Source organism: Anopheles moucheti, chromosome 2, assembly GCF_943734755.1.
Source record: "Anopheles moucheti chromosome 2, idAnoMoucSN_F20_07, whole genome shotgun sequence".
Taxonomy (NCBI): domain Eukaryota; kingdom Metazoa; phylum Arthropoda; class Insecta; order Diptera; family Culicidae; genus Anopheles; species Anopheles moucheti.
Genome location: NC_069140.1, coordinates 9,614,775 through 9,641,158, shown reverse-complemented (window position 1 = coordinate 9,641,158; position 26,384 = coordinate 9,614,775). Strand labels below are relative to the sequence as shown.

Here is a 26,384-nt window from a genome sequence, read left to right as displayed (position 1 = left end):
TGAATGAATGGGCCGATGATGGACCATGGGATGGAATAAATTGGCCCGCGTGTCTATGAACGATGCTACGCTGAAGGACTGCTGAATTTGTATGATTTACGTGCGAAAATCGGTTCATTGCTGGGTATTATTTAAGGTGAGCTAGAAAAAGAAATAAACGATCGTACAGGATGGGATGAAAAGTGAGTGATTTACTCGATTTAATACTCCCCAGAATTGGGGTTTGTAGGGGGAAAAGAAATCGAGAGGAATTTGTTCACAATAACCGGTATACAAATCATAAAAATATTGGGTAATTTAAAGTGAGCATCGAACGAATAGGAAGTAACCTTTGCCACCTACTAGAACCACTCCATATTATTGCCCTCAAAGAACGTGTCTTTCTGTAAAACTGAAAAACGATTGGGAAACCCTCTGGACATGTCTGGAAAATGAGCGAAACATGAATATAATCAACGCGTCCTGTACGCTCTTGCGCAATGCTACAATTGTGACGAGGAACACAAACTTCAGCGCATCCCGAAGACGAACGTTCGAACGAGCTTCTGCTTGGTGATTATTTAATTTACGAGCGTAATCAAAAGCCAATAATCGACAGCAATCTGCGCCCACCGGTTCGGGCTGTGTAGCGATTGGACGTGATATTGCCCGCTCACGAATGTCGATCGAGCAGACGAAGAAAATGCTCACTGGGTTAATGTTGCAAATAGGCTAGTGAAAGGGAATCATTTATCGCGAAGTGTTGCGGACGCTGTTTATCGAGGGGGTGGGGTGACCAATCAGCAGGGTATAATTGTCGTCCAGTGTAACACTCATTAAAAAGGCAAACAACGCTTGTTTGATGTTTACATTACACTTTACAATAAATACATTTTATTACGACTGTGTGTGTTTTTACAGGCGCGAGTTTACACACCTCTCGGTAGCTAGTTTGTTCGCTCACACCGGACAGCAGACGGTTTGCCGCTCGCGGTTGCAGAAAGGAATCAAGTTTAGGCGAAGAAATACGTCGACAGTTTGGCTATTCCAGTACATCGAAGGACAGCGCGTATAGTGCCGACACTTGCCGGTCGCTCCGGTCGGCAGAGTGCACAGTGCGTTCTCGTACAGTTCGATCGAACGAATCACCGATACGAGCTGGCTGTGATCGACCAGGGTCGTAGGTGAACTTTTTCGTTGATAAACAGCCCCCTGCGGAGGAATGGGCCCGTACGGTGGTGCTGCCGGTGTTTGGAACGGCTGACGGCCGGTGTACGGTGAGTACGCGCTAGGAAGATTGTTTGCCTGTCCATGGACGATGTGATGTGACGATGGTAATTCCACGGAAGGGACCAGCTCGATGTGTATGTCGTTATTGTGGATTGTATTTGGTGGTACAGGAATGACCGGTTGCTTGTAAGGCGATGGCCGGAATGGTTGCACTGTAAGGAAGTCAGTAGAACAGTATGAACAAGTCGGAAGCACACGGGATCGTTCGGTGTTCAATGTTACCAAGCTTCTGGGCATGACTTAAATGAGGTCCGTACACTTCGTACGTTTCTGGCGTATTGTTCAATGATTGATGATAAACTGTTAAGTACGGATGCAACACAAACGAAAGCAACATGTAGCACAATCAGCTTCTACAGTTATTGTACAATCAGCATACTTACCATTCACTTTCGTAGTCAAAGGTCTGTTGGTCATCAAATCGCTTCCATAGGGTTTTAGGTGATTTGTTATAACGTCTGTAAGAAGAACCGGTACTGTTATCACGTTAGTATGTAGAAGCTCTTGGGCAAGAAAAGGTCAACTTTTTGCCAGTACCTATGTGGTTTCGATGTACGATTTGTTGGATGTTGTGGAAGGTTGAACTGTTCACACTGCTAGGACTCTCGTCACCGAATTCGTCTGCACCGAAACGATTTGCTAGAATGGGGAATAAAAGGGCAGACAGTAAGTAGATAGCTCAAACTTCAAATTAAATTAATCGAACGATACACTTACACGTCAGAATTGGATCATTTTCGGGCAAATGCTTCAAAATAATGGACTCTATCCAGTCGTAGAACGGTGCAAGTCGTGTCGCAACGAACAGATTCTGAGCTCCGCCACATTCTTCCTCATCCATTGTGTTGATGGCGTACACATACGGTACGATATTGTCACGCCGGAAGTTTGACACGGCACCGCCAGGTTCAAGCTACAATAAATAAAAATTATCATCAAGAAACATTCCAGGCATCTTTATCGCACAACCGCACCTTGCAGATCCCCGGCACAAGATCGATCGGATTGTACGTGCACAGGAAGTCACTGTTGAACCCGCTCCAAAGCGTACTATTCACCTTCCACGCATCGTTTGCCTCACAGCGTCCATTTTCTGTTACCAGCGCCACCAGCACCTTCAGGGACACGTTCTTCGCAACATCTTCCGGCTGGTTCTTTACCTCCGGACCGTAGCCGGAAAAGAACACGATCGGATCGGTGATGCGGTCCTCCCTCCAGATGCAACCCGGTGCAATAATTTGGTAGATTTTGTTCGGGTTGTAATACTTTCCCAGCGTAAGCACCGCCAGGTTGTGGTAGTTTTTACCGGCGACAAACTTCGGATGTACAACGATGTCGACTACTTCCACCAGCTCATTGTTGGCCTCGATAAACGATGGCTGCCGATTGTTGCGTATCGCGCAGGTGGCCGATGTGATAACGTGCCGGTAATCGATCAGTGCTCCGGTGCATTGATGAAAGGAGCTTTTATCGTTTTGGCGAAGATTAACCTGATTGGAAAGAGTAGAAAACGTTGAAGCTATTTGCCGGTCCTAGTTTCCTGACGGTCTAAAAGTACCTTAAAGAATGGTGAATTGTTTTGCGGACTTAGTCGACTGTCGGAAAACGGTCTCGCCGGGAGACACTCCGTATTTCTGGCGCACTCAATCGGGTCGGTCGTCACGTTCACTCGCTCCCGTATCCAATCGATGTAGCTCGATACCTTCGTGTACACACCCAGCGACCCATCCCAGCATCCCGTCCCGAACGATACGACGCCCGTAAGGTATGGGATGGTACGGGTCACATCGGACAGGTCGATCTGCAGCGGTCCGCCGGAATCTCCCAGACAGGCGTCCTTGTGGGGAGTTTTGGTGCAGAACTGATCAGATGTCAGACCGTACCGTAGCCGAGCATCCTTCGGTAGCTCATTGTTGCAGGAGTCGGAATCGTAGTGATTCAGTGAGACTTTCTGCAACGTTGGACTCATACCGGATGCTGCAAAAGCAAAGGTGCAACAGAACGATAATAAAGAAGTGGCGATAGATGAATTGGTAATTAAAAAGGCATTACTTACTGTAGGTGGTATATCCAAACCCAACTGCACGCAAGCTTGCACTGTACTCGCTCAGATTATCCAGAGGCCACAGACAGATTGGACATACGGCGGTGTTAAAGCTAACCTCCCGATCAAGCTCGATCAGTGCGATGTCGTAGTACTTGCGAAACTTCTTAAACTTCTCATGCACGGTAAAGCTGACGATGTTAAACTGCTGTGCAGTATCATCGTCTTCCACGGTGGCCAAATTCGTATCACCAAGCCGTACCGTATCGGGTGGAATTCTGCAATAAAGACGCAGGACGAAACAGTGAAGGAAACTGCATACTACCTGCAACCGGTTTCTAAATCATGCTTGGCTGTACATACTTATCATCATCCACTTTGCAGTGTGCGGCTGTTAGAACATGCTTTGGAGCTATCAACGAACCACCACATTTGTACAGCACCACCGGGGGCGATACGTTCTTGTCCGTCCAGCCGATCGCTGCCTGTAAGGTTGAAGACATTTATTCTTGAGTTACATATCTTTGCAAATCTCACCAACTGCATAAATGATAGCGTGGCCTATGCGTTTCGTTTTTCCGTTACGCAATACGATGCTTACAACCTTGGGGTTGCTGTGGTGGCAGTAAGAATGTCAATACAAATTTATTCTATCGCTTAGTCACTGTTAGCGGAATGCTTCAAGGCAATCACTTTTCCCAATGACACGGAACGATCTTCGCACACGAACAATTACTTTGTTGATTAGGGAAACTCGATTCGGTTTGAACTACCGGTTGCACGCCTAATCAAACCACCTACCATGTGAGGGAACTCCTTCAGAAAAGCTCGACGACCTCCAAAAATGAAGAACCCTAGTGCGCTCGAAACATCTTCACTGTAGAACCGACTGGGACAATCTGGAATGAACCGGATGGCACAGAATCACATCTCATTCACTTCACACCACCCATTTATGTGCAGAACATTACCAACTAACGATTTGCGCTCGTAGTATCCTTCTGGTGCACTATCGATAAAGGCATTTTCACCGCGTGCACGACCCCACATGATCAGCAGCGCACATACGCGCACAAGTAGCTGCATCACTGAGCTATGTCTAGCGCTCAGTGATTAATTTGCTTTATGCAGCACAGATAAGAAACACTGTCACTTGTCACTTTTACACCTGCCGCGATCACACTGTCGATCAAAACTGACTGATCGCTGATGGAACTCTCTGGATAGGAGCGTCACCCGCAAGGCAGGCCTGTCGTCGTATCGGAGTGGGCTGATTTTAAATGAGCCCTCTTTTAATTCCGTTTAGTCTTAGTGGCAAGACGGTTGACCTTGATACGGTGGTAGCAGTTACACCCGCCGGGCAGCACCAGTGGTCCACCGCGGTAGCAGTTCAGAGTTCTTCTGCAATGTCAGCGCCACCCTTGCAGAGCTATAAATCATAACTGGCTCGGGCGCTGGATCGATGTTGGAACGCTGGTGTAATCGCAACAGCCAGACGATCTTCTTGTGTAGTGGTAACGATCAAGGGTGGTAATTTTATGAAAAAACCCAAACATCACGGAATTCCGTCTACTACGTCAACAATGTCGTCCGTTGTCTTTACTCCAGCAGCAAGACGATGAACTGAAATTGCAACTTGAGAGCTGCTGCTAAATAGATCATGTAATTTTTCTACAGCTTGTCCACTCGACATTCCCGTTATCACCACTACAGGCTTTGCCTTGGCTACTTATACAACCACCAGTGCAGCTGTTGGCCAATAGTTTACCAATACCATTGTTGTGGTGTTTCACATGATCCTCGGCTGCAAGCGTTCCTCATCATGGACCTCCCAGGGACGATCTTAAACTTCCCCAAAAAACGGTCCACCAAATATGAAGATCACCCGTGAATGAGACGCTATTATATGATAATTAAATCTGTTTCACAGTGCTAAAAGTGGCGGCAACATCCAAATGGCGGCATTTTTTTTTCTCTACACCTCCATCGGCATGTAACTGCCATCGCGAAAGGGGTGGTGCGACGGACGCATGTTTGGTTTAGATGGTGAGCGAAGAAACGATGCGAAACATTAACTAATTACCCCCACTGGTATGGGTTTCCCTGTTCGGGTGGGTTTGGTACAGTCGGTAGTGTTTAGATCGGAGCACGCTATCTTAAAAAAGTGATCAACATATAATTGGTATGATTGATACAGGGAAGAATTCCCTGCACTAAGCGACAGGTTGTTTGACGCCTGTACGCGATGGGTTGAGCGTGCATGTGTGGCTGTTAGGATCCGATATAATGGCGCCCTGGAGTAGCGTCACCGGTTGCGTGAGCCGGGAAGCAGAATGTAATCGTTCACTCGGCCACCAGACATCAGGGAAACGTGCTCCAAATACATTAACCCCACCAGATTAAGGCGTGTTCGTGGTGGTTATTTGTCATCTCGTATCATGTACAATACATTGACCCGAGCAGACAGTACAGCATCGCCAAGATTCGTATCTTCTAATCAATGACGTGATCTACTTTGGAGTGAGTTTTTCTGTAATGAGTGAGTAATGCAGCTCAAAAATACCCGAATGATTGAAAAAAGTGTATGATTCATTCGTAGCCCAGGAAGATAACCATCAAATATGTCGTTGCATTATAAGTGTGAATTCATTACATTCCTGACTGACCACGTTCTTAACACGTGGTTTCAGAACGACAGGGTGAGACAGCGGTGGGTCAAACGGTAGACGGAGTAGGCGGTCGCCTAGGGTCTCGCCGTGTTGGGGGCCCCAAAAAATGTGTGCCGATTGTGCTTTTTTTGAAAATTTAACAGCAGAGTTAATTTATACCAAAAAATTAATTTAAAAGGTAAAAAAATGATCAAAAATAACTTCCTTGGTTATATAAAACATTTGTTTCTATGTGATAAATTTAATGCAGAGAAGAATATCGACTTTGTGACTTTCAAGTATAAACGAAATTGCACAAGGACCAAGAACACTAATTTTCCCGTTAGTCGAGAAAAATTTCTTCGAAAACTACCTGTTTCCGAACGTATAATACCAGGAGAGCATCCACGGAAGAGGTAGCTCCTAGTACAGCAATTTTGCTCAAAAACCGCCGAAAGGTATGCAATGTTTACACACCAACTTTGCATACAAACCAGCTGTTTTCAGATTTTCGATACCAGGAGAGCATGTTTTTCAAGAGGTACCAGCCGAGTACCAGGATGTTGCACAACACATGTTGCACAACACATGTTGCGCAACATATGTTGCACATATCATCTGGCTTGCAACATATGTCGCGCAACATATGTTGCGCAACATCTGGCATGCAACATCTTACATGCAACAACTTGGGATTGCAACTTTGGTCGAAAACCGCCGAAAGGTATGTAATGTTTAAACACTAATTTTCCCGTTAATCGAGAAAAATTTCTTCGAAAACTACCAGTTTCCGAATGTATAGTACCAGGAGAGCATCCACGGAAAAGGTAGCTCCTGGTACTGCGCCGTAAGGTATGCAATGATTATACACTATATAATCGCCGTAAGGTATGCAATGTTTATACACCATATAAACGCCGTAAGGTATGCAATGTGGATACACTATATAAACATTGCATACCTTACGGCGCAATACCAGGAGCTACCTCTTTCGTGGATGCTCTCCTGGTACTATATATTCGGAAACTGGTAGTTTTCGAAGAAATTTTTCTCGATTAACGGGAAAATTAGTGTTTAAACATTGCATACCTTTCGGCGGTTTTCGACCAAAATTGCCGTATTAGGTGCTACCTTTTCCGTGGATGCTTTCCTGGTATCGGCAATCTGAAAATAGCTGGTTTATGGTTATGGTTTATGGTTTAATGGTTTAGCTCTTACCATTATTCTCACTTCAAATTCAAAGTCGAAACGGGTATCGTTCTTACCCAAGCATCTCAAACCTGAAATCTCCAATTAATCATTCAAGGACCTAATTTAAAGCTTCCATAAGCTAATAAGGCATAATAGCAATTCCTCAATTAAGTAATGTTAGTGTTACATAACCAAAACAACTTATCGCATACATTGCAATCATCGATAACGCTGTATCAATCCTAGACATGCAAGCAAAAAGTCAGAATCGTTCGATTGATTCCCATCTTTGAGGGCTATCCGTGCGGTGACGTTTTAATGTGCTGACTGCACATGCAAATCAGTTTGGTTAATAGAAAATATAAATTTCACCTTCGAAAATTATTCCGCACGCCGTCTGTGCGGTTTAGCGTGCCGACGATTCAATGTACCGGCTGCACATGCAAACCGATGAACTTGCTGCTTTGACAGGTTTGGTTGTTAGTTAGGCATGCAGAATAACTGCCGCACGCATTCAGTTCACGACAACGGAATGGATTGGATCGCACTCAATCTTTCGAATGGAATCGTTTTCCCTTGTCTAGTTATAAATAAAAACCCTTATCTGATAAAAACCTCCGTCGCCTTGGGGTAGGTTCAGTGACGCGCCACTGTGAAAGACAACTGACTTTGCTGGGCAAATTGTATCGGTCGGTTGTGTGTTATCGGACATGGACCGGTGTTCGCGAGCTGGAACAGATTAATAAAGCAAGTTCCTGGTTCGAATCGATTTCAAACACGAACGAGAGGTACGGTGGAATGAAACGTTCAGTTGTTACTGACAGTTAACGTTTCGTTCTGTAGTGATCGTTATGGCGAATTTTTCCTACTCTGGATTGGTACTGCTCCTGTTAGGAGCAAGTGTTCAGTGCGTGGTAGGCAATCACTCTCTAGTCTCATACTCCTTGGAGCATAAGCTAGATGACACTGTAGACTGGGTGCGCATTCCAACTCCGGTTGACAAATGGATTTGGACTCATCGACACTCCGTCGGTGCTATGATGAAACAGCATCGCTCATCCTTGCCGTCGATGCGTATCGAGTTTCTTCTCTATACCCGGCGTGACACCAGCGACGAAGGGCATCTTTTGGAGCTCCAAAACGAGGAATCATTGCTGAGTTCTAACTTTGATCCAGATCGGCCAACGAGAATCATCGTGCATGGTTGGCGAAACAACAAAAACTCCCCAATTGCGAAAAGCATCCGCGACACGTACCTACTGCGCTGGGACTACAACGTGATCGTGGTGGATTGGTCCTCATGTGCATTGCAATGGAATTACGTGCGAGCAGTGGGATGTGTTCCGGTCGTAGGGCAATCCTTGGGCCAACTGCTCGATGAACTTCAACAACACTTGGGGCTGGTTATGGAAAATGTGTACATCATCGGCCACAGCCTCGGAGCGCACATTGCCGGCATTGCCGGTAAGCGGATACAAAACGGGCAGCTGCACACAATCATCGCCCTCGATCCGGCCCTTCCGCTGTTCTCGATTCGTCAGCAGGAGCATCGCATTTGCCACCAGGACTCAAAGTACGTGGAGGTGATACACACTAACGGCGGTTTGCTCGGGTTTCTGCATCCGGTCGGGACGGCCGACTTTTACCCGAACGGAGGCACGCATCAGCCCGGTTGTGGGTCGGATTATATGATCGGCATATGCTCACATTCGCGCGCTTGGGAACTGTTTGTGGAATCGTTGCTAGAACCGGAGGACAAGCTGCTGGCCAGCAGGGTCGATTCGCTGGATGAGATTAAGCGAGTCACCGGTGTTCCAGGGCTGGAGCGTGTTAAAATGGGAGGCGAACCATCGAGCGCTGGACAAGCCCACGGGCTCTATTCTATCACCACGCGCGATAAAAGTCCATTTTTCACCTGAAACTGGGCTAGCGTACGTTGCACAACGTGCACTATAATGTTTTGCCTAGACCAAGATGCATCATCTGTCGCTTGGGTAAACCTAAGTCGAATCGAACCCATTTTTCCCGCCGAGCGCTACCAGTGGGTCGGCGGAATACGATTTGGATTAACGATCATCCGATTTAAGTTAAAAAAAAAAAAAACAATAATCTAGCTAGCATTGCAAATGAAGCTTTGGGTGCCATCTTTTGGCACAACACAAAGAAATCCTCATCCTCAAACCATTTCACACTCGGTGTCATAAGCTATTGTTTTCGACCGTTTTTTGGACAGTGCAGAGTTACGTAAATGTGTGAGTTATTTTCCGTATTAATTCGATTACGAATGTGCAACAACGGTGCAGGTTTTCACGAGGCAGGCTCATTGCAAAAACGTTCGGTTTACGTATGGATTTAGTTACGGTTTGAATAATATGTTTAAATCGTCCTCTTGGGCTTTGGTTTGTCATTAGTATTAAAAACAGATTTTTGTATTTTGAAAAATGTAGCAAATAATCTTCAAAATGACACACCAAGACTTTAGGGGATTTTGGTACCATGGAGAAGATGAATTTTCACAAACAATTATGTAGTCTTATTTAAATATTTATACTTGCAATTATTGCTAAAACATATTTAGTAATATAACAAATTTTAATAGACCAAAATAAGTGACTAAATTATGCCAATCAGACGTCAATTTACTAAAATTATGTTGGTTAAGTAATTCAATAAGTGATTAGAAATGAGTTCCTATAATCTAAGCATAGGGTTTTAAAATAATCGTATCCCAATGGAAACAGTATTACCATCATAAATTGAAGCCAAACGAAAAAAATAAAAACTGTAGACTGTGTTGTGTAAATTTGGCCCATATTTGCTTCGTCCACCATTTTCACAGCATGCCCAATATGGGAATCACGTTTTTACCGTCGTATCGGATGCTTGAGCCCTTCATCAACACTCTTGCCATCGACGATAAAACCACAGGAATGGTAGCACCCGCCATACAAACCATGTCACGATGACAAAATCCATCACTCCCGTAGCGGTTCCGTACTCATCCGGTACCTTGGAAGACACACTGCAGACACCCCCAGGCACAGTTCGTGATTGCGGAGTTGAGGGCAGATTCTGACGCGGCTTCTGCACGCCCGACAGCATCGCCTAAATGGGGTTTGCGGTGGAACAACCGCTACAGGAGACGGGGGAAATGTAACCTTTCGACCGCAGGTGAGTCCGCAAGAAGGCGATACGATGCTGATGCACCATGATGCTACTCACTCGGGACTGTTCTGTTTAACCCATTTCATGCCGATTCGCAACGTCGCCGACCGCACGTTGTCGGTTGAATTGATTTTGGCGAGGGCAAAGATTTGAAAGAGCAGCTATGAAACGTTTTTTACGCTACCTTTCTTCACATATTCATTCCCTGGTTCGGGGTTTGCAAATGGGTGGACATGTAAATGAATTATAGCACAAATAAAATAAGCTCTTTCGTCTAAATATATATGAGCAAACGCGCGTTTGCATAAATCGTCCATTGTTTCAGCTAACGCCCGCGATAGGAAGAGCCTGCGCACGCGCGGAACCAGCGCATGGGCTGGGAAGTGATCGTTTGCTCAACCGGCTGGGAAAACGAAACCCTAAAGAGGCAAAGCATAATATTCCGTGGGTGGAAAAGTGAACGGAGCCTACTCGCCCGGTGCAAAAATCAGGTCAATTCCATTATGCGTTTGACATTATGCAAAAAAACCCCCGGAGGATTATGGGATGCCCGATTGCTTCACGCTTCTTCGCGCTTACCAACTGCACCACCGATGGAGGAGTTTCATGACCCTCAAAAAGGGCTGCTAAAGGTTGCTCGGTGCCCGTGGAAAGCGGTGCAGGGTTGCAGGTGAGTTTTCCTATTTCACGCTCACCGTCGAGTCAATCATTCGAAGCAAATTTATTTGTGCGTCCATCGATAGTTCACGGTGGAATAAGATCGTACCGATGGGTGGCAAAAAAGCACAATCTAATCTAAGGGCTATATGTCAGAGGCTCCCCAACCGGTTAATTTTTCGATCAAAATATCTTTTCTATTATGAGCACCGATCTAGTGCTGACCTTGGGTAGATTAGGATTGATTAGCGTGATCAAATATCACCGAAAAAGTCTGTGCGACCTTGACGGTTTCGACTGCACGATGGAGTGTTGTTGTAGGAAATCTCTAAGTAAAAGTATGGTAAGCTTGAACTAAATAAAATATTGAAAATCCATTACTTCTTATATAAAACCTATTATAAAATCTTGGAAAATTAAACAAATTTAGGCAAATTACATAAAAATAAAACAAAATGCCATAATACAATAAAACAATAAAATATGCCAAAAAAATTCCTGAATGATGATAACGAAAAGAAGCGAGAACAAAATACTATACCGCTATTAACAAAAAGCAGCGAGAACATGATTCAATCAAATGTAAACTCCTGCAATAAATGAACAAGGTGCGAATGATCAAAACAGCGAGCTAAACAAAGAAGAAAGCAACGTGATAAAACGCAAAGAAAGCGAATACACGTATCAACACTCGTCGCGGCAGCGAGAATGCGAGAGATGGCAAAAGATGAAGCAGCAGAAGCGAAAAACACAGTCAGCCAGCGGCGACGTTAAAATGTGGGTCAAATGCGTACTTGACATTTTTGTTTTTGATTTTAAATCACTATCGAAGTGTAATTTTTGGCAGCACGCTTCAGGTGAAGTTAAAGTAACTGACGCGCAGTAACTGACGCAGTGTTAAATACTCTTCCGTTTCCCAGTACCAGCGATGGTCCTTACACACGGCTGAACAAAATAAGGTCACTACGTACCGAAAACGAAAACAAACGCTAACGGAAGAAATACCTGTTTTCTGCGGTCGCGCGTCCGGCCGGAGAAAGCAGAACGAAGAACGAAGTGAAAGAAGCCGCGGATGCGTGCCTCATCCAGGATGATGGGACGAGAACGGGTCTCGGCTGTGGCCTTCGGTGTTAGTCGGTGTCGAACGTTGCGTGCGTTAGGATGGCGGCCGTGAATGTGCGATGGTTGATGGGTTCGGTGTTGCTGGTGTTGTGGGCCGGCTGTCTCGTGCAGCACGGCAGTGGCCAGCTGGGTTCTGCTGGCGGTGGTTCGTGGTTGGACAAGTTTAACAAACTGCTCAGCAGATCGAAGACGCGCAATGCGACGGAAGGTACGGGGCGGAATGTAGGTCGCGGTTGGGTGTGTAAGCCACGTGTGTTTGATGGTGTTTTTCGATTGTTGCTTTACTTTATTTCTCCGCCGCGTAGACAACGAAGTGCTCGATTCGGACGAGTATGATTTCATCGTGGTCGGTGGTGGCACGGCCGGAATGGTGATGGCCACCCGGCTGTCGGAGAACCGTAACTGGAAGGTGCTGCTGCTAGAGGCCGGTCAGTACGGTACGAAGCTGTTCAACATCCCGATCGGGTTCCAGCTGGCCGTGCTGTCCGATGCCTATAATTGGAAGTTCTTAAGCGAACGGCAGCGCCATGCTTGCTGGGGTATGTGTCACAATGCAAACTACTGTGGCTCTTTCACTGCATCACCACGATTTGTTTGTTTCTTCTGCAGGAACGATCGATGGCCGTTGTCCGGTAGACATCGGCAAGGGAGTCGGTGGTAGCACGCTAATCAATGGACTCATCTTTTCTCGAGGCAACCGCGACGACTACGATCGTTGGGCAGCGGCCGGAAACGAGGGATGGTCGTACGATGAAGTGCTGCCGTATTTCCGCAAGTTTGAAAAATCGATCGGCGAAAAGGTGGACGGTAAGTTTCGTGCCGAGGGCGGTCCACTGCGCGTCGAGAGGTCCACGTATCGGTCGGAACATGCGCGCATCTATCTGGAAGCCGCAAAAGAGGCCGGATATCAGCTGGTGGACTATAACGGTCGTACTCAGTTTGGGATATCGCCCGTGCAAGCGACGATGACGAAGGGACAGCGGCTGTCAGCCTACAATGCCTACCTGCAACCGGTCCAGAAGAAGCGGACGAACTTGAAGACACTCACCGGTGCATTGGTCACGAAGATTTTGATCGATCCAACCACCAAAGTGACCGAAGGAGTTCGCTTCACTCGAAACGGTCAACAGTTTGAAGTTCGGGCACGTAAAGAGGTGATCTTGTCCAGTGGAGCTATACTTACTGCGAAGCTGTTGATGCTGTCCGGTGTGGGACCACGGGAGCAGCTGGAATCGCTCGACATTCCGATGATCGCCGATCTTCCCGTCGGTGAAACACTCTACGATCATCTTGGGTTTTCCGGGCTACAAATCGTGATGAACGGTACCGGATTCTTCGCACCCGGTGACATACCAACGTTCGAGAATTTCTACGAGTACCTCAAGGGCAAGGGCGTTCTTACCGTGCCGGCCGCAGTAGAACTCGTCACCTACCCGAATCTGACGCTGGCCGGCCGCCGTGGACCAACGCTCGAGTTGACCAACCTGATCAGTTCGTTCGCGGTGGACAAGGGTACCACGGCGAAGAACAGTGTGCGGATGCGGGACGACATCTACGAGGCTGTCTATCGACCGCTCGAGACGCAAAACCACTTCACGATCATCGTGCAGAACCTGCATCCGCTGTCCAGGGGCACGGTGCGGCTGCGCAGTGCCAACCCGGCCGATGCACCCCTCGTCGATCCGAACTACCTGGCCGAGGAGCTGGACGTGGACGTGGTTCTCGAAGGTATACGCGAGGTGCAGCGTGTCCTCGAGACGGAAGAGATGCGTCGCTACGGTGCGACCGTGTGGGCCGCGCCACTGCCCAACTGTGTGCAGCACGAGCGCGATTCCGACGACTACTGGCGCTGTGCGGTGCGTACCGTGTCGTTCTCGCTGACCCACTTCACGTCCAGCTGCAAAATGGGGCCACCGACGGACGACGATGCGGTCGTTGGCCCCGACCTGCGGGTGTACGGTGTGGAGAATTTGCGCATTGTCGACGCGAGCATTATCCCGGAACCGGTTTCCGCCCATCCGATGGCGGCCGTGTACATGGTGGCGGAAAAGGCAGCCGATCTGATCGCACACCAGCACGCCGACGATTGATCTTTCGGTGAGCGATGAAGAAGACTTTCACGAGGTTTCGCGACGGCCGCACGACGGCCGTGTCGTAATGGGCGAGTGCCGGGAGATGTTTGACCGGATGCTTGGCGATTATCGCATCGATCTGCCTGGTGTTGGTGGCACTGTTTAGGAAGGATGCCGATAGTGTTGCGGTTTACTAGGTTAGGCTGAAACACTCCGATCGATAATAAATTAACATTAATTTATACAAACTTGTGTAATGGGCGCCGTTCCAGATGGCTATTTTGCTTTCCGGGAAGATTATGTGGAATCACATCTGGAACACCGATTGCCGTTAAGATTGGTTTACTGGATCGAAGTCAATACCTTGAAAGGTCTCGATTTGTTCTAATATTCCTGCGAAGATAAATTAGTGGATTAGTTATACTTTTTACTATATTTAGTATTTTATTGTGGCCGAATAATAATGATAAAAAGTGTATAAGATAAATAATACAAATTAAAATTCAAATAAAATAAATTGAAGAGATTATTTTCCTCGAAACCAGTGGTCACCGTCCTAAGCTTTATTTTCGATGTAAAACAATTTAAATTTGAAAAGAAAATTTTCGTACTTTGATTTGCCTTCTGAAGGAAGTAAATAATTCGAAAACCGAGTTGATCATATTTGTTGCTCCATTGGTAAAAGGTCATTGTTGTTTGAAGTTGGCTACTAACGTTATAGTTTATTCAAGTTGGAATACATCACAAATCAATAAAGGTCGTTAAAATATACATTCTGTACTATTGCACAATTGTGTCAGAGGGTGTTCTTGAACAAAAAGACAAACACGGTTAATGTCAGACCTAACTTCACGCCTTTTACATTCAAACAAAATTTAAGCACAAACAATGTGGTGATAACGGGAAACCAACCGTTGGAACATCTTCCTCCAAAAACGCACCACCGCCAAGGACGATAAAGCAATTGTCGTTGCCCATCCCCCACCAAACCCCCCGGACCAAAGGACGTCTTCATTCCGTCGGCGAGCGGCCTCGGATGTACGGGTGTTAATTATGTTTCTCCCATCCCGACACCCTGCGGGCATCAAGAACGCCCGTACACCATCTCTCATTACCTGAATGTCAGACGGTTTATTAGAAGCCTTGGCAGCGCGAATGACTTTACACGACCGGTGTAGCTACCGGCCGGGGCACCCACCGAACGTGGTCGCACATGGTCGCGGAATGTTGAACGGGCGCATTTCCTTAGCCAGTCACGCGGATCAAATCAAGCGAGAAAATCAAAACAAACAACCGAACCCACCGTTGCACCGTGAGAGATGCCGCTGAAGGGTACGGCATGCTTTTAATCCGGTCACTCATCACCGCTATCCGCGAGCGACTTGCTACGGCTTCAAACAGAAGGGGAAACTTGAAAGCTTTCGGAATGGGGATGAAAAGCTCGCTTGGAACTCACAGCGCTGAGTGCTTTGTAGTACACGATTTAGGGGTTGTTGTTGACATGAACAATAAAAACGTATGCAGGCAGTCCGATTGTACTTTCTATAATGTGGGTTTGTAGAATTATTCTACTAAAAATAAAATTATGATTTTTAACTAACAACTTATGGGACTTATGGAAGCTTTGATGGGATTTTGAAGAAATATTACATTATAACCTGCAACAGATCTTCCCATACTTTTATTCAAATTGAATTCATGATAGGCAGCCATTGATTTTATTTTGCTGAATTAATCAAATAGTTGACTTGACGCGTGCGTTCTTCCAAGAACATGTGCATGATGTGAGCGCCTAGCAAAAGCTTTCGCTTCACTCATCCCACGATCGTAAGCGAAGCGAACCGTTCCACCTCCAAATAGTGCGACCCGCACCGAAGCCTAGTGACGAAGTTCGACCAGGTAAACGGTGGCGAACGACAGCTTCATCAGTACGATTCAAATCTCGCCCCAAAGCAGTCGCACTAGACAGCACCGGTACATTGTCTGCTCCGTGCGCACATCCCTACCGGACAAGTCGCATCGTTCGTGTAAGTGCATCGTTCCGTGCGGCGTGGGAACACGTTGCATGATACTACCGTGCTAAGAGCGTGTGAGATGTGGTTTGCAGCGAGGTGGAAAAAGTAACAGGAACGAACGAATCGATTAGTGGCCGAGTGGCCCGGGCACCGTTTAGAACTGAAGATGGATTGCGAGCGTGATATTTAAGAGAAAATAGTGCACCGGTGCCAGTGCGCATGGTTTGACTTCTGCGGCGGCCAGCAAAAAAAAGTTGTCTACGTGCTAGGTTAAGGCGTGTGAAACGAGCGAGCTGCTGTACGTGTGGGGGTTTGGGTGTCGGAATTGACGAAGCTACTAAAAGTGCGCGGCTAATGCATAGTAGTAGGTGCAGATGGATCGCTACCATCGCTTCGTGTGCTGCTGCTTTGTTCGATTGAAAACGTGCAAGACGCTTGTTGGGTAGTTGCGGCAACGATCTGTCAACCAGCATATCGTTACACCACCCCATTGGGTGGTTGGTGTTGTTCGAGGCGGGTTGTTCGGGCTATCTGCAAGCAGATGAAGATGACAAGAGGATCAACACCAACATAAAGGGGTCCAACTGTTTGTAAATTGGGCAATAGTAATCGTTTGGACATTTGGTGTTTATGGCGACCGTTGACGACTGTTGCTGATAAATGTTTTCTTGAAAAAAGTAAAAATGTAACCTATCAGAGTTTTGACCAAATTCAATATTTTCGGAAGAAATTTGTTGTCATTGAAGGAATTAATCATCACGAGAAGTATAAAATTGTCACATTTGCAGTGATCGCAATCAGAAGTTAACCTTCCATGAACAGAAGATACCGTGCGTTCGTCTAAACATACGATCAGACAGGTTACGATCACCCAACTCCCAACGCCTTCGTAGAGCGATGCGGAGCTGTTTTCGCGTTTGACATATTGCAACTTATCGGCGTCGGTAAAATCATCATAATTTTACAGCAATTTATGGCACCTCCTTGGGCGACGAGGCGATCCACAGCTGGTTGCTGTTGCGCCGATTTGGTGCGCCATTCCTACCGACCCGGCAACGCCTACGACACCCCACTCAGCGGGTCGCAGGGTTCGTGTGCCACGTGATTAATGTAAAAGATTTTTGCTTTATTATTTATCAATAAATTTCCATCCATTTGCCAAGGTCAAAACCGGGCTTCAGGTGTGGCCCGATCGATGATTCAGGGTTTGGAACACTTTTTGGCTTGCGGCTTCAGCAGTACGCCCATTTCGCATGTCTTCCGATAGGGAGAATTGAACGAAAAAAGAACTCATTTCCGATGCTTTTAGTTCCTTAGCTTACGTGTCGCGATAATGATGATCCCATGATGAATGAAGTTCTTATGCGTAATGAACGTGAAACACTTTATCATTCTACGAGATGGAAGTTTATAGCTTAACACCAAACCAAACAAGCAGTTCAGCTCACTGTCAGTGAAGTAAAAGTAACTACCGTTGTGCAGTGTGTTTGATTTGATTTTATTGAGTGACCTTGTTTCCGCCCATCGGTTGCCGCCTTTAACGCATCGGAAAGATTGCCAAATGTGCACGCAAAGCTTGCCGACAATGGAAGGCGTGTATGGATTAAAAATAAACATTGTTAAAATAAAGCCACACAAACCACAATGCACAGATAAAACTGCATGCCCAATTACGCAATTTGGGTCGCCCATTACGCAACCGTGCCCTCTGGGAACTCGATCGGACATTGCAGACGAGAAGCAGAGTAATGGTTTCCAATTCCGATGGTCTGGGCATGCAATAAAATTGACAGCGGGAAAATATATACTTTCATATTTTAGGGTGCAAAAAAGTGTAACGCGATATGACTGCCAAACCGCTACCCGATGTAGCGGCCATTCTTTCAAGATCACTTGTCGATCGATGCGATGCACTCGTCTTGCTCTTATTACGGTGTAAAAAGCTGTGACAAATGTGCAACCTTCAGACGTACAGAAGCAGGTGTTTGGTTTGTTCTCTTCACCGAAAAGGATTGACTCTCCTTCGTTTCCTTAAAAAGGGTACAAAATTGTAACAAGCCATAGGTTAATGGTTAATGGATTCATCACTCTTCATGGATCTGTTAGGAGACCTAGGAGACCTAAATGCGCTTGATGCGTCCTCTAAAGCCATAAAGCAACGAAGTGATCATCGGCATGAAGTTGCTCGTTGACATCTATTCCTCCGACAGCACTATTGAGTGTGACAGGTGGCTTTTACACTAATATCTAAGCATCTGTAAATCGTTCGATGATCAATGAACGGAGTCAGGGATAGGGTCACATATTTAGCGTCCAAATCCAATTTTTTTATTTGTGCTACATCATGCGCTAATTATTAGCTTTCAACGCGTATGTCATATTCACGAACACGAATGGCAAATTTTGTGCAGAAATTGACTGTTGCATTAGTGTGCAAAAAAATGGAAGAAAAATGGCTACCTCAAGTAGTGGAAAGCTGAACCCTCAACAGAGGGTCTCCATGTGCAACAAAGAAATAATGCTGTTAATTGAACTTACATTACAACAGCACCTTAGGTAACCTTGATCAATACCAACCGATTGCCAACCGGTTGCCACATGCACGGCATCCTCCTAATCTTACAATATCATTACTCGATTAATGCATTCAACAGATGCAGCATGTAAATGAGGCATGTAAAGAGCATGAAGATGTCATGTTCGCTGCACTTGAATCGCGCGCCAGTGAAAGCAATCTTGAAACGATCCCTTTTTTCTATCAGCTCACAGTGCCCGATGAGGTTCACATTAGCACAGAGGAAATCCTTTATTGATGAAGACGATTTGCATGCAGGCGTACGGTGAAGGCAACAAGAATTACTCATCGAGTAATGATGGAGCGTGAGCGTCATTAGCGGATAGTGCGTTACTTGTTTGCATTACCGGCCAGATCCGGTCATCGCAGCGATGCGTGAACTTCAAACCACGACCGGAGTTGCGTGCGAAGGTAGACAAAGATCAAACAAGCTTCGACACTCGTTATCCGAGTGTGGTGCAATCCTTGGTGGTCGGCAGACCGTCACTTAATCCTTCTCTAGAACGGTCGCTACACCCGCCACACCACCGGTAGCCGGTCGTTAAGCAGAATTGAAATCAATTAAAAGCTAATGATAGTGTCGACCGGTTGCGTGGGATCGTAAGTAGAAGGAAATCGTTAAGATCGGCAAAGATCTCCAATCAGAACGATGCACAGCTTCCGACCTTCCGATCGCTGGCAAATGTCAACGTGATGCGCCGTTCGGTTACGAGATTTTCGGTACCTTCCATTCTAGTACGTACGACTTCCGTGTGAAGGTCCGCCGGGTTGGTTGGCTGGTTGGATTGCTATCGCAAGGTGGCATCTGCCACCATTGAACTCGCGAGCAACGACGCAAAGTTCGCTTAGGGCCATCCACTAATTCCACCGTTCAGCGATATCTGATTTCATAGCGGCAGAAGGGCTATATGCCTGCGAATGGAGAAGTTTCGGTTGCAGCCGAGACTAACCCGGGACGACCCCCCTGCTGGCGCGAGAGGGAGGTTAACTGAAGATTAATTATCGCGCAATGCGTACTGCGTGGTGTGGTGCGCCGACCTGCAGTACACATCGATCTAGCGGGGCACAATTGTTTTGGAAGATCGAGAAGCCAGCACCGAGATGAGAGGAGATGTATCTTGTTTCGGGTGTTGCCAGTGCTTTCGTCATGCCCTTGCCCCCGCACGAAGATGTCCTTCGGTGGCCATAGAAACGGCCGAATGATGAACCGCTTCGTGACGGGAGGATTGTTTAGCCGAAGCGAAGTACATCCATTTCCAAATCGTTGCGTTTTGTTTTCTTTCACCCTCCGGTTGCTCTACGCACCGTCGTACTACTGCCGCGCCAGCAGCCATTTATCGGCGTACGCAAATAGGCGTTTAAAGATAGTTTAAACCTGTGGCGGTGTCGACATGCGTGTGGAAGAGATCGCCTTTCCGTCCACTGCTCGACAATGCGGTGCCCTTGGGTATAATTTCCGTGCCCCGATGGACGGGAGGAGATGGCAGGCCTGATACAGTTGTGAAATGGATGGATTACCCACCGAAATAGGACTGTTTGATTGGATGTACAATAATATTCGTTTACATTGCGTTATGGTGTGTTTGGTTTAAGACACCACGCACACAAGGTTGTTATGGTCGCAACTGTCTGATCCGATTTGGGAAACTTGCTTCTACGCTTTACTCGTCTCTGTCACACCTCAATCCGTCTGAGCAAGGGTGATTGAGTGATTCAAACGGCGCAGAACGTAGCAAACGGTGCGATAATCCCATTAGAACAGGTTATTAAATAAGGAACTACCAGTATTCTTCGCGCTTTCACCACGGAGAAGCAACCAACTCGACTTCCAACAAAATCCACTCACCCGATCACATTCTGTTCCGATCGAAGCAGACACTATCATTATCCTTCGGCCGTTGTGATTGCGTAAACACGGTGGAAAGTAACAGCGGCACTTAGCCACTGTTAATCGTCGCACCCTTCCATCGCTACCCTTGTTTTTTGTCTGCCACTAAATACTATGATTTGCGAGCGATGAAATTGAGCGGAGGATTCTTTTTTTCTTTTTTTGACGTCCGATGATGATCCGGTTGATCTTGCCACTTTGCGCATACATCTCTGGCGGCGTGACCTTCGCGTAGTCGCAAATAATAGCGAGAGAGTAGCTACCTTTAAAGCTGCAAAAAAAAAGCAGATGCTGCTGAATGCTGAATGCACGCGTTACAAGCAAAACAGATAGCAAACTGATCGCGAAGCTCTCACGCACAATCACGATCGCGATGCGTGCTCGATAGCTTTGGCACGACGGCAGGCCTAAATGTCAGCGTGTGGTGTAAACGGAGAAGATCCTTTTTTGGAGAGGGAAGGGGGGGTTGTGTGCAGATGGGTTCTCAATTCCTTTTTTCATATCCGAAACAGGAACTAGCCGCTCCGGGTAGCATCCGGCATCGACTTCGTCCAACCACGGCCAGCGCTCGACAAACGTGACAACATTCCGTGTAGAAAAGTGATGACTTGAGCGCAATATTCTGAGATTCATTTTTGCAACAGTTGACCTGAATAGTTGTGTGGTACCGTCGGAACCGATTCTGGTGAGTGAATGTGTGTTGTGGTTGTGTTGCTGTGTGCGGCTTTGATCGCGTAGTGAAGTGAACAATACGGCAAAATACATCTGCTCGAAGCAGCGAAGTTTCTCACCAGCAGCAGTAGGCAAATCCTTGGAGAGAGAAGATGGGAACGCAACAGAGATTGCGTACGTTCGCGTTCTTCGCACTGCTGACGTTCCTGGGACTAGCGTTGGCGCAGGATGACTCGTCACAGGTAAGCTAACTGTTGGGGATTCCATATGGCGCCCTGTTCCGCCGAAGCCTTTTAATCGTGAATTTATCGTTGGCCAACCAAATCCTATTCGATGGGGGTGACATTTCCATGGAGGGAGCAATCATTTAGGGGCTGCTTTCTCAATCATTTCTATCCAAAATGATGATTTAACGATCTCCGGAACCGAAGCCACCGAAGTCACTGTCGTGCTGCTGGAGGAGTTTGTTGGACGGAAATGTCAGCGTTAGAATAATTTATGCTCCGTTTCGATGCCCTTCCGCTGATGCGATCGTTGGTGTGTGTGGCCTTGGTGGCCGTGTTCATAACTGCTGCTATTTGGCATTGTGTGATCCGTACAACCCGTCAACCGCACAGGGCGAAAGTCGTTCGCGATCTTGGCACCGTAAGAATGCAAGACGCATTTTTGCCGCAATTGTTGCCGCGATCGGTATCGGCGTTGAAATCTTGAATGTCAGATCGGAAATCAATCGCCATTTGGCGGTAGGCGTACAGCATAAATTATGCTCTGCGGAGTGGAGCCAGCGACTGCGATTGCATAATGTGGCCGATCGTTTGATTGATCGATGGGACGGTCGGTTCCGTTTTCGGGAGACGGAGACTGTGCGTACACTCTCGTGTCGGTTGCATCGCAGCATGTCTAGCCCGCGTATTTGCGGTTTGCTCCGTTTGAAGGTTGTTAGGGTGGCACGTGGTGTCACCTTGCGGTTGCAAAACTGTTGCATTTGTGCATTTATGATTAACTGATCAAGGCCGGAAAGGTGTGAAAAGTCATCGTTTGTCTGTTTTTTTATTACCAATCACCGACTGAAACAGGAATGATTTAACAATGGAAAACCGATTAACTCCTATTCAAATGAAAAACCAACTTCAAAAGATATCTATTCTCTAGTAAACGATTTCGTTCGCCACGTCAATCATCCAGAGTTCATCATTTTCGCAACCAACGTCGGGTGTTATCTGGTGAAGAAACGTTATCTTGCTTAAACGCGCTACGAAGCAGACAGCCAATCAACCGAAAGCGATCGACTTGAACTAACCTGCATCATGAATATTCAACGCCAAAGCCAAAACCTTACGAAAACTGTTTGTAAATTTGATGATGCTTATGTTCGTACCGTTGTTAACGCCCTTCATTGCACCACACCGTGATGCGTTTTAATGGTATGAACAATCGGGCCGTCCCGATCGGTTATCATCTCTAGTGTTTTCTAACCTTTTGCACCGTCTTTCGATTCGGGTGATATTTTACCGATTCCGGAGCACGAGCCGATTCCGCCACGCACCAATACACACACTACACGCACCGAACACGCACGCATAAAGAAAGCCTGGACACATATCTTGAAAATCAAGTTTTTCACCTTTATCTGCTGCGCATTGGTGTACGAGCCGGCACAATCGAGTCCCTGACCTGATCTTGTGAATGAATTGCAGCAGTGACGACCCCCCCGGCCAACATGCGGCGAAGAGTGCAACATAATGTTCGTGTCCCGAATCCGTTGCCACAGTGTGAGCTCCCTCTGGTGAGGACCAACCGATGACCAACCGATGACACCGCATCGAGACCTTTTCAAGACCTTTCTTTTCTCCGTGGACACGGTGCCCTCAGGGCGGGTGTAACAGATCTATCTTCGAATGCAGTTTTATGTGTTGCCGGTCGGGATGAAACCGGTTGGTTCGTTTTGCCGCCCAATGTCAACGTGCTGATCTGATCAACCAATCGATTGTTGACTCAAAGATGCAAAGACTGTGCACCCTTCACCCTTCCACCGTCGACGGATGAGTGTGTCTGGCATAAAGGGTGAGGTGCTAGAAAACGATGACTTTACGTCTTTGGTTCTCATCTGTGAGTCGGTTGTTGCAAAGCTTTTTTTTGCGTCAAACGAATGGAATGTGACCCGCGGAGCACTAACAGCGGTGAGACATTGTCGCCTTGATGATGGGATTTTCTTTCGGGATTTTGTAGAATCGTGTGGTTTATGGGGTGATTTCCCTTAGCTGGACACTATCGCGATCGTCTAGCTGGTATTATGCTCTGTTCGTTGAATCATTCGCAGTTGTCTGAGGCTAACAATTTCTCTATACAACACCAAGGCCACATCAGAGGTCATGATTCATAGGATAACGTTCGAACGACTTTCATCCCCTTGGCCACAAGGCACGAACCCGCCCATAGAATTTATGAGGTGACTTATGAGGTGGTTGAGCTCCACATCACAGCTCGCTCCGTCCATAACGAGCCACACGCTGAAACTGCCTTTTTATCGCCGTTTTAAAGTACGGGAACTTGTTCGCGTTAACGTTTGAGATAAATTTGAACTAGCGTCGTAAAATGACCACTCTTTTCCCGCGTTGAGTTTGTTTGCGTGTGTTCCAAAAGGTGACAGCGGGAGAGCACCAGCGCTTAGTGTCATCCAACGCAAGGTCAGCAGATCGTACTGCACTGGATGGTTGTTAGAGCGCCAAGGGCTTTGGCTCGCGTGTGCAAACACGGTACGGCACGCTGGTCGGTGTTGATTCCATTTATGGAATCGATCCCGACACATACGTGGGCATGCTGCGTACGGACGCCTCCAGCAGCTCGTGGGTTACGGCGCCAGCATCGCTGGAATAACCATGTCCGGGACTGCACATATGACTCACACACCGGCCACTGCCTCCATAACGTCACAGCAATAGAACAATTTTCCACGGAACAATATCAACCGGACAAATGGGACATTCACCACTGCGAGAACGTCTCGTGGGCGTTTAAACTGGGAGGAAAAATTAATGCTTTTGAACAGATCACTTCGCGTCGCAGTCGTTTGCCACTAAATGAGCTCATTTGTACGCAGCAACTGCGAAACTGTCTCGGCCAGGCAGGCAAGGCGAGAAAAATGCAGTTTTTGTGTTTTATTTTCAATAGCGCAGAGACAGTGGAATAATTTTACATAAGACGGCGTGTGAATTGCGTGCCGTGTGGAATTGGGCGCGTTATTGCGTGTTTGTCGTGGGCTTTCTGCCCGAAACGTGACACAGTAACGCCTCCGGACAGTGCGCTATGGTCTAGTTAGTCGTTTTCTCGATGTGAAAATTATGAGCGGCAAACGAAAGTGAGTGCGTGACCGACGAGAAATGGTTGCATCCAATGGGATGCAATATTTCGTTGGTAATCCATTCGTGTGGGGGAGGGGAGGCACCAAACTGCAGAGTAGTCATTTTGGAAATTTATCGTTACAAATCGTTAGTTTCAGGCGAGTGTTGGTGTTCCACAACGAGTGATTTAATCTTTCTTTGCAAACGGTTTTTGTTTGTTTGACACTAATTAGGTTATTAACCTTTTAGTAAAACATGGAAGCTGCGAGTAGGACACAAACATGGGACAGACAAAAGGTCAGCAATCCCTCAAGAACTTTTCGTCTAGACATGTAAATGTATTTGTCAAGCCAACGAGCTGAGAACAAACAGGATGTGTAGAAGTTTTGCTGAGCTGTGTGCATGAAGTGTTGGTTTAAGTAAACAATGCAGCTCGTTGCAATCATGGCAAGAGCAGTATATTGACACAGATCACTCATTTGTCGGCAAACTGCACATCTTCTGCTCCGCAGATGGGCGTTATGTGCTTGAAGTTTGAAAAAATAAAGCGAATAAATACTAGACAGTTTCAGAATTAAATGTAATTAAGTTGTTAAAAACAGTTTACAACAGTTTGTACTTCTGGGTAAAATCATAAAAAGATTAGCAGGTCTTCTAAAAAATATGTTCCATAAATAATACCCCCAAAGTGATCCAACAATAACGCTCCCAAACTAAACAACGGGCGGGATAAACCATTCGAATTGAGGAAACAATTTTGAGCACGCTTTCAATCAACCCAATCAAACCAAACTTCCAATTGAATTTGCCAACCCACCGTTGGCTGAAAGACATCCCATAGCGGTACCTTCGTTGGTGGCACACGCTGGCCTAAAGTGGCATTTAATAGCACCAGCTTCCAGACGGACCCATCCGGCTCGTTTGATCGTGCCAACAGGGAAACGAAGGCACCGAACGGAATCCCTCCCCAACTCGCCTGCGCACCCATGGGCAAGGGTCTCATCGATAAAGGTAGGCGATCAAGATCGAAGTGGATGCTATCGGCGCATCACGGGCGCATTTATTTTTATGCAACCGCGGGGATTTTTTTTTGGCACAACACACACACACACACCACAACACCGCAGGTTGTGGTTTCGAATGGTGAAGGTGCCACGAAGAAGGAAGCAACTCGTTAAAGGCCAGGATGGAGCAGTTTGGTAAATTACGATCTCACGATCTCTTCCAGTAGCTGTGGGGTGGGTGCCATTAAGCTAGCGGCATGTAGAGGAAGAGGACCCGTGTTCGGGACGGAGTGCCTCTGCAGTGTGTGTGGATGTGTTTGGTGTAACAATATTTTCCTAAATTGTCCATTTTTAAATTAAAGAAAGCCTCTAACGAGCTGGTAGGGTGGTACAAATAGGCTACACGATCGTTTCTGAAGATTAATCAAACAACACACTGGTCGAACGTTTCGATGGTGGAACTGGCAGCGAGTGAGTGTTTATTTCCCTTGTACGGAGACTTCACCGTTCCCAAGTGCGAGTCGTGCGTAAAGAGCGTCACTTTACAATGTACCAGCAGTGTGGATGGCGTGCCGTGTCTCGCAAAAAAGCCGAAGTTCGCGATCTTGCTTTGTGATAGTGCGATAGACACGTTACACGATTTGTGCAAATTGACTGATTTTGACATGATCCCTTCGTGTATGCAAGCAGCCAGATCGATCGGACGCTTTGAATAAAGTCA

The 26,384-nt window shown here is 46.7% G+C and overlaps 4 protein-coding genes across 4 annotated transcripts in view; 3 read left to right on the top strand and 1 right to left on the bottom strand.

Annotated features, from left to right (window-relative positions):
- Positions 1-939: 939 nt before the first annotated feature.
- Positions 940-4,399, bottom strand: LOC128297940 (uncharacterized). Its single transcript, XM_053033656.1, has 11 exons — positions 4,285-4,399; positions 4,115-4,212; positions 3,677-3,798; positions 3,326-3,591; positions 2,828-3,246; positions 2,244-2,759; positions 1,987-2,182; positions 1,807-1,908; positions 1,653-1,745; positions 1,492-1,569; positions 940-1,421 (listed from the first exon to the last, which is right to left on the bottom strand). The coding sequence occupies exons 1-11, from the start codon at positions 4,397-4,399 to the stop codon at positions 940-942; spliced, it is 2,487 nt and encodes an 828-aa protein (XP_052889616.1).
- Positions 4,400-8,003: 3,604 nt separating this feature from the next.
- On the top strand, positions 8,004-9,071 carry LOC128299029 (phospholipase A1 VesT1.02-like). Its single transcript, XM_053034863.1, has one exon. The coding sequence runs from the start codon at positions 8,004-8,006 to the stop codon at positions 9,069-9,071; it is 1,068 nt and encodes a 355-aa protein (XP_052890823.1).
- Positions 9,072-12,135: 3,064 nt separating this feature from the next.
- Positions 12,136-14,381, top strand: LOC128299024 (choline dehydrogenase, mitochondrial-like). Its single transcript, XM_053034858.1, has 3 exons — positions 12,136-12,304; positions 12,402-12,635; positions 12,706-14,381. The coding sequence occupies exons 1-3, from the start codon at positions 12,136-12,138 to the stop codon at positions 14,184-14,186; spliced, it is 1,884 nt and encodes a 627-aa protein (XP_052890818.1). The 3' UTR covers positions 14,187-14,381.
- A 7,001-nt stretch (positions 14,382-21,382) lies between these two features.
- LOC128310507 (uncharacterized) overlaps positions 21,383-26,384 on the top strand; it is a 40,693-nt gene continuing 35,691 nt past the window's right edge. The window contains exon 1 of the mRNA XM_053047160.1: positions 21,383-21,560. Within this exon, the coding sequence (XP_052903120.1) occupies positions 21,471-21,560 (90 nt within the window). The 5' untranslated portion in view covers positions 21,383-21,470. The remainder of the gene's footprint in view (positions 21,561-26,384) is intronic.

Bases quoted from the DNA above. Each gene is read 5' to 3' on its own strand.
- LOC128297940 (XM_053033656.1), bottom strand. From the start codon at position 4,399: ATGCAGCTACTTGTGCGCGTATGTGCGCTGCTGATCATGTGGGGTCGT. The intron at 2,760-2,827 runs GTACTTTTAGAC...CTTTCCAATCAG, and splicing joins ACAATTCACCATTCTTTAAG to GTTAATCTTCGCCAAAACGA. The intron at 1,746-1,806 runs GTACTGGCAAAA...ACGTGATAACAG, and splicing joins CGTACATCGAAACCACATAG to TACCGGTTCTTCTTACAGAC.
- LOC128299029 (XM_053034863.1), top strand. From the start codon at position 8,004: ATGGCGAATTTTTCCTACTCTGGATTGGTACTGCTCCTGTTAGGAGCA.
- LOC128299024 (XM_053034858.1), top strand. From the start codon at position 12,136: ATGGCGGCCGTGAATGTGCGATGGTTGATGGGTTCGGTGTTGCTGGTG. The intron at 12,305-12,401 runs GTACGGGGCGGA...TCCGCCGCGTAG, and splicing joins GACGCGCAATGCGACGGAAG to ACAACGAAGTGCTCGATTCG. The intron at 12,636-12,705 runs GTATGTGTCACA...TTTCTTCTGCAG, and splicing joins GCAGCGCCATGCTTGCTGGG to GAACGATCGATGGCCGTTGT.